The 7,088-nt window shown below is 27.0% G+C and overlaps 2 protein-coding genes across 2 annotated transcripts; both read left to right on the forward strand.

Annotated features, from left to right (window-relative positions):
• Positions 1-542: 542 nt before the first annotated feature.
• LOC117167972 (active regulator of SIRT1-like) lies at positions 543-3,992 on the forward strand. Its single transcript, XM_033353247.1, has 4 exons — positions 543-714; positions 860-946; positions 3,583-3,731; positions 3,840-3,992. The coding sequence occupies exons 1-4, from the start codon at positions 651-653 to the stop codon at positions 3,957-3,959; spliced, it is 420 nt and encodes a 139-aa protein (XP_033209138.1). The 5' UTR covers positions 543-650; the 3' UTR covers positions 3,960-3,992.
• A 544-nt stretch (positions 3,993-4,536) lies between these two features.
• Positions 4,537-5,235, forward strand: LOC117167971 (nicotinamide riboside kinase 1). The gene has a single exon (XM_033353246.1). It carries the CDS (start codon positions 4,558-4,560, stop codon positions 5,137-5,139), a length of 582 nt encoding a protein of 193 aa, XP_033209137.1. The 5' UTR covers positions 4,537-4,557; the 3' UTR covers positions 5,140-5,235.
• Positions 5,236-7,088: the final 1,853 nt, after the last annotated feature.

A 7,088-nucleotide genomic window follows, 5' to 3' on the forward strand; every position in this document is an offset into this window, starting at 1 on the left:
AAAAGAGCCGAAATTTGCATCACGTAATTTTTTTGGCTGAATTTTTTAAACAAATTCACATAAAATCTATACAATTTCAGTGTCTTTAATAGAAAAATGTTCCAATGCCGAATCGAAATTTACTTGTGATTTTTTTACAGTGAACATCAACATGATATTATTTCTAGATTATTAACATTTTTATTTAAAAAATAATGACTGAAAGCAGTGGAAGAGGCTGGAAAGTGTAAATACTAAAATATGATAAATGTATCCGAAAGTAACTGATAATTCTTCAACAAGTCATAAAATATCATTTATATCTTACCATTTGTCTTAATTTTACTTTTCAAACTTAAAAGACCAATTTTTACAAAAGACAGCGTGAATTATTTCTGAAAAAATTATATAAACAAAACGAAAATTTTTTTTCACCTATTTTATCATCCCGAATAATTCAAATTTCAATGAAAGCAGAGATATGAAAGTGTTAGCTCTAATCGATACTTTTCGAGATATATCGTAAACTTTTCTTCGGGTATGTGAAGTGGTATGAAGTTAGCCTCCTTAATAGTGAAGAACGTGTATCTAAACAATATCCATGTGTTTTACGCTTTTATTCTGTTTTTACAACAGGAAAAATATACAAAAACATTTTTATAACATAAGAAATGTCTAATTCTCTCGTACATAAAAGTCTCGAATTGTTGGAATACGAACAAGAAATAAAGCAAGGTACAGTTAGATTTTTAGGTTAACTTGGAACCCTTTGCAGGAAAATTGACATCAAAAAGTTGAAAATTATAATAAATAAAAAATTATCACATCAGTTATTAATTTCTTTTCGACTAGAAGAATTTACTTTTAATTCTATTTCCAGGAAAATCCAAGAAAAGGAGTAAAAATAAGGGAATATTAGATTTAATTCCTACCAACCATCGTTTAACCTCTAAACGGAAGAAATCAAGTATGTAATACTTCACATTTTTGTCAGAAATATTTTAACCTGAACATTCTTTAATAGAGTTTTAACAACCTGCTTTATTAATCCAACATAAATTATTTAGATAATTGGAATTTTTACGGTACAAATAGATTTGTTCGGTACATGCAGGCACTTCCAATTAATAAATTAAACTGGAAAAGAATCTTAGACAATTTGAGATTCTACCCGAAAAGTTGTTTAAACTGAAAACTATTTGTTACCTAAAAACAATTTCCTCTGAGGGACTATACTTTAATTACGTAACAGCTCATTGTTTTATTCCGCTTATAAGATTCTATAATCTTAAAAATATTACATGATTAAGATTCTGGTCTTTGAATATTAATGGTCAGGGCTAATAAAAATTGTTAAGGAAAAAATCAGGGAATTTTAAAAATGAAGTTTTGTAGTGAAATGATATAATATTCTTATTAGTGATTTATTTGCATTGTATATCTTCTATTTCTTTTCTTTTTTTGCAGTTGCTTCCTTTTGAAGATTATCTTTCAGTTATACATTTTATTATTTGGTTTAAAATTCCACAATTGTATTATAAAAGTAATTCTTTTTGGATAAAAATTAAACTGTTTAGTTGAAAATGCAACTAGTTCGTAGAAAATTCATATTTTGATTTCGAAAAGTCAACTGAAATCTTTTTTTGATGAAAATTCCTCTTTTTTCTGTTGGAAGTTTGTCTTTAATTTAAAATTTAATCTGTTTTAGTAGAAATTTGATCTTTTCGCATAACAATGCAACTATTTGGTTAAAAATTTAACAAATTTGGTTCAAAATCATCTTTCTTTGTTTCAAAATTCCACTGTTTTTTTTGAAAACTGATCTTTATTGGTTCAAAATTCACGTATTTTCGTAGAAAATTTACTTCTTTTTTAAAATACATATTTTGATGTTGATAAATCAACTGAAATATTTTTGTATGCAAATTCAACTATTTTCTTAAAAATTTGTCTTTGATTTAAATATTCATCTGTTTTAGTATAAATTGCATCTTTATTGATAAAAATGCAACTGTTTAGTTAAAAAATCAGCTTCTTTGATAGAAAGTTTAACCATTTTGTTGAGATTTTATCTTTTTTAATTGGAAATTCAGGTACGTGGATAAAAGTTGAATTACTTTCTTATTTGTTCGTTTTTTTTTTGTTTGTTTGGAATTAATTTTCTTAACTGAAAATGTAACTTTTACCTTTTTGCCCATTGATCTTTTTTAGTTGAAAATGCCCCTTTTTGATAGAAAAATAATCTTCTTAATTTGAAATATCGTTTTTTTTTGCTGAAAATTTATATTTTATGGTTGAAATATTTACTATTACACATTTTTGTTGAAAATTCATTTGAAATCCCTTTAATATAAATTGAATTCAACTTATTCATTACGTTTCTGTAGAAAAAACGTTAAAATTTGCAGAAAGTCCTTGAAATCCTTGGAGATATAATGAAATCCTTTAAATATTACGAAATTCCTTTCAATTATTTGAAATATTTCGAAAACCTACAAATCTATTTCAAAATGTATAAATCGTTTGAAAGCCCTTGAGTATTACTTAAATTAAACTTATTGCTTAAAGTTCTCTTTAAAAAAATTTTAATCCCGAAAAATCTTTGGAATCACTTGAAATCCTTGGAGATTTAATAAAATCCTTAAATATTGTGAAATCCATTAACTTTTATTAAAAGCGTTAGGAATCCCTAGAGATGTTATTTATATTCGAAAATTCCCTATAAATCCCTTCAAATCCTTGAAAAACGTAATAATACTCTAAACTTCAGATCCGCGGAAATATTTTTAATCTCTTAAAATTAGTTGAAATATTTGAGAAACGTTAAAAATCATAGTAAAGCTTTTAAAATCAGTAGAAGTTTCTCGACATTTTTTGAAATCCTTTGTAATCTCTTAAAGTCTCCTGATATGCTTAGAAATCAATAAAATGTCATGAAATTGTTACGAAATCGTTTTAAATCAATGGAAATTCTCTGTAATTCAAGTTAAATTAAATGTATTCTCTAAAGTTCACTAAAATCTTGTAAAATTCTTTGAATTACTATAAAATCCATCGAAATCTTTGAAATAGCTTCAAATTTAATATAATTTTCAAACTTCACTAGAAGTATCATGAAATATGTGGAGATCTTACAAAATTCTTTCAATTTTTTTTTCTTTACATTTTTATATTGAAAAATAATAAATACATTTTTAATCTTTTTAAATCCTTTGGAATAATTTAAAATCTCCGGAATTGTGTAGAAATGTTTAAACTCTTCTAAACTCCGTCGAAATGTTTTCAAATTCCTTGATAAACGTCAAAATATTTGGAAAACGCTTTGTTGAAATCTTTTGTAGTCTCTTAAATCCTCCTGAAAAATCTCTGAAAATCCTTAAAATTTGTCAAAATCCCGCGTTAAATAAATATATTATTCGTTTGTACTTCCTCTATTTTTTGTATCAACTCTTTTATTATTTTAACATTCTTTATTTCAATCATGATTTTGCTAGAATCGCAAAAAAATTATAAGAAATTCAATGGGAAAATCATTATAGACCTGTAGTGCATTTCCTATCATATTTTCTCGTAAGAGAGGATTACAATGTATTCTGTTAACAGAAACGGAAACTCCAGTAAACCGATCAAGTAGATTGAACATATACGAAGCTAAAAAACGACTTGAGGCAAAAACTGATCCGACCGAGGGGAATATTAAAAAACTTCTCTTGTTAGGAAACAGCCGTCTCGATTCTGAAACAGCAGATAAAGTAAGTCTTCAAATTTGAATTAATAAAAATCCACTTGTACCTTTTTAGAGTAAAACTTTAAATGACCAACTGTTACCCCGAATAAATAAATCGAATAAATCTTCTCAGCTTATTGAGCGTGCAGTCAAGAAACGCTACATCCACAAGGAAGAAAAACGCGAAGAGCAAACGACTGTATTTACCGAAGAAGACTTCAAGAAATTCGAGCAAGAATACCTCGCCGAGTGATTTTAATACCTCGCCTTTAAAGATTTCATTTATCTCACGTTACAAAAAAATAATGTTAGACAGCGATCATGAAAAAGGCAAAGCGTTATTAATCGTAACTTCAGCCATTTTTTTGTATTACACGATATGGGTAATCGGTTTGCCATTTATCGATGACAGCAGGCTTAGGTCCTTATTTTTCTCAAACAACACTGCCATCATGATTCCTGCCATCAGTGGATTTTGTTTAATCGGTGGATTAATGCTTTTCACTGCTTACCACATAAGACCTTATCTCAACAGTCGGGTCATAGAAAAAAAAGTCAACTGAGAACAAGCTAAGCTTATCGTAAAAAATTGCTACAATTTGGCACCAATAAAATTTCTTTCGAGGCCTAAAGCTTTTCTTCAAATTCGTGCTTAAAAAAAGTTTTAAAAAATTACGTTTTACACACGATTTAAAGTAATTCTCTATCAAACATGCGAGCACTGCTTATATAATGTAAATAGATAAGTATGATAAAAGCCTTGAACGGAATATTCCACAGCCAACTAGTAAGTTCTCTTTACTTGATATAGGGAGACGCAGTTATATCAGTGTTCTCGCAGTAAACCCAAAATGGGTTGGTTGGTAATTGGCATTTCTGGGGCCACATGCAGCGGAAAAACGTCACTCGCAAGAAGACTTCACAAGAATTTGAAGAACTCGATTCTGATTGAGCAGGATACTTATTTTCTTCCTGTCGATGATCCCCGTCAGACTTGGATTCCAAAACTCAATCACATCAACTTCGACCTTCTTTCCAGTCTCGATATGGAAAAAATGCACACAGACATTCTCAAATTCTTGAATGAAAAGTCTCGAGGAAATTCCACGTCTTTGGAGAATGAAGCGAAAGTGCTGATTGTTGAGGGATTTCTCATTTTCGACTACAAACCGATTTCAGATTTGTGCAATCTTAAGTACTTTCTGACATTGAAGAAAGAAGAATGCTGGAATCGAAGAGCCTTGCGTGTGTATCAGCCGCCGGATGTGCCAGGATATTTCGACGAGATTGTATGGCCCGAGTATTTAAAATACATAGATAAGGTCACGAACGATAAGGACTTGTTCAATAGTATTAAGTTCTTTGATGGAACGCAGAGTCCAGATCAAGTGTACGCTAATGTTTATAATGAAATTGAATTAAAATTAGCTTAACTGGATTATTTTTCGAATTATTTTACACAATTTTCATTTTTAGGCAAAATCACACAATTGTATATCTTCGTACAATAAAGGTAATTTAGGTTTTAATCGTAGTCTCTCCTTGCGTAATCATTATGCTTTCACAAATTCCTGATAAAAATTTTAATGTGAATTCAAAACTGAAATTGTTTCATATTTAATTACTATAAAATTCTCTGATATTGCGTAGCTTGCACTACAAATTTCAGAAAATGGGGGCTCTATTCTTTTAGTTTTTACAAAAAAGGCAACAAAGATTTTTTCCCTATCAACTATTAAACTTTCTTAAGAATTTCGTGAACATTTCTCGGAAAATTCGAAACTAATTTTAAAACAAAACCAAATTTTAAATTGCAGCTGGACATTTTTTTTACAAATACTTGCCAAAAACTGCAAACATTTTTACAGGAAACTACAATAAATGTTTTCTAAAAAAAAGTTATGTTACCAAATATCTAAAAAATATCGAACACGTTCTGCTATCACACTAAATTTTGTAAACATTTTTACAGTTTTAAAGAGGTGGAAAAACGGAATTTATGATAAAAAAAATGGTCGGTACTAAAAAGAAGATTTCTGGAGAAATTTGTCGAATTAAAAAATTTTAAGAAAACTCAATTATTACAAAAGATTCACAAGTTTTAGATGTTTTCTAAAGATTAAACAATAATCGAAATTTTGAGAAGTTTGAACATTTATTTACAATTGTAGATTTTCGAACAAAATTTTGAACTGTTTAAAGAATTTTGGAAAATTTAAAAAGTAATAAAATAATAAAATCTTGAGATTCATGGAAAAATTTCAAATAATTTTTTATTAAAAGATTAAATTTTTATTTAATTAATTTCTAAGATAAGATAATTATAAGAAAAAATTAAAAAAGATTTCAAAACGTTTTCTAAAATTTCAAATAAGAATGTAGACGATTTTAAAAATAAATGTTTTCATCTTGCAAGATTAAAAAATGTTAGAAAAAATTCGAGTAAGGTTAATTAATAAATACTTTAAAACTTGTGAAGATCTCATCTTTTTTTGTAAATGTAGATTTTTTAAGATTTTGAAAAAGAAGCTTTTTTTTAATTCTGAAAGGTTTCAAATGAATAAAAAAATTGTTATTTATATGTAGATTTGATTATATTTTTAAAATTTTCGAAAGATTTACAAAAAAGAATGTAACATTTCAAGGAAATTTTTTTTTTCATAAAAATTGTGGGATAAATTCGAATAATTCTTAAAGATATTTAAAAAAAATTTAAGTTGGATATTTCAATCAATTTTGATAAAATGCACATTTTTGCACTATTTAAAAAATAAACTTTTTAAGAATTTTAAAGTCCGAGTCTAAAGGTCCTGTCCATACATTTATTAGGCGGTTAAAAAAGGTTTTGGAGATTCAAAAAATGGTTACTAAATTCCTAAATAAATTAAAAATCTTTTCTTATTTTGACAAATTAATTTTAAGAGAATATTAAAAATTATTTCCAAAATATCAAAAAAGAATCTGGAAGACTTTAAAGCATTTTTTCATAATTGTGGAGATTTTTACAAACAATTTTAGGAAAATTCATGTGGACTGAAAAGATACTTAGGTATTTTAGAGATTAAAAATATTTTAAAACGTAAAAAAATTTCTGAAAACTTATAAAATATTTTTTTATTTCTTCCAAAGCTCTAAAAGATCTCAATATCTTTCAAACTGAGTTGAATTTTTTCTAATATTTTGTAATATCCTGTAAAATAAACCAATTTTCATTAAAATTTTCTAGATTCTTTTTCGACCAATCTGAAATTTTTTTAATTACTTTTGAATTTTCTCCAGAATCGTAGGAAATTTATATTTATATAAGTTTAAATACAAACTGATGTTTTTTCCTTGCTCTGAGACCTTACAATTTAATTTTAGCTCGAATTTAATTGTTTGA

Source organism: Belonocnema kinseyi, chromosome 2 (genome assembly GCF_010883055.1).
Source record: "Belonocnema kinseyi isolate 2016_QV_RU_SX_M_011 chromosome 2, B_treatae_v1, whole genome shotgun sequence".
Taxonomy (NCBI): Eukaryota; Metazoa; Arthropoda; class Insecta; order Hymenoptera; family Cynipidae; genus Belonocnema; species Belonocnema kinseyi.

Bases quoted from the DNA above. Each gene is read 5' to 3' on its own strand.
- LOC117167971 (XM_033353246.1), top strand. From the start codon at position 4,558: ATGGGTTGGTTGGTAATTGGCATTTCTGGGGCCACATGCAGCGGAAAA.
- LOC117167972 (XM_033353247.1), top strand. From the start codon at position 651: ATGTCTAATTCTCTCGTACATAAAAGTCTCGAATTGTTGGAATACGAA. The intron at 715-859 runs GTACAGTTAGAT...TTCTATTTCCAG, and splicing joins CGAACAAGAAATAAAGCAAG to GAAAATCCAAGAAAAGGAGT. The intron at 3,732-3,839 runs GTAAGTCTTCAA...AAATCTTCTCAG, and splicing joins ATTCTGAAACAGCAGATAAA to CTTATTGAGCGTGCAGTCAA.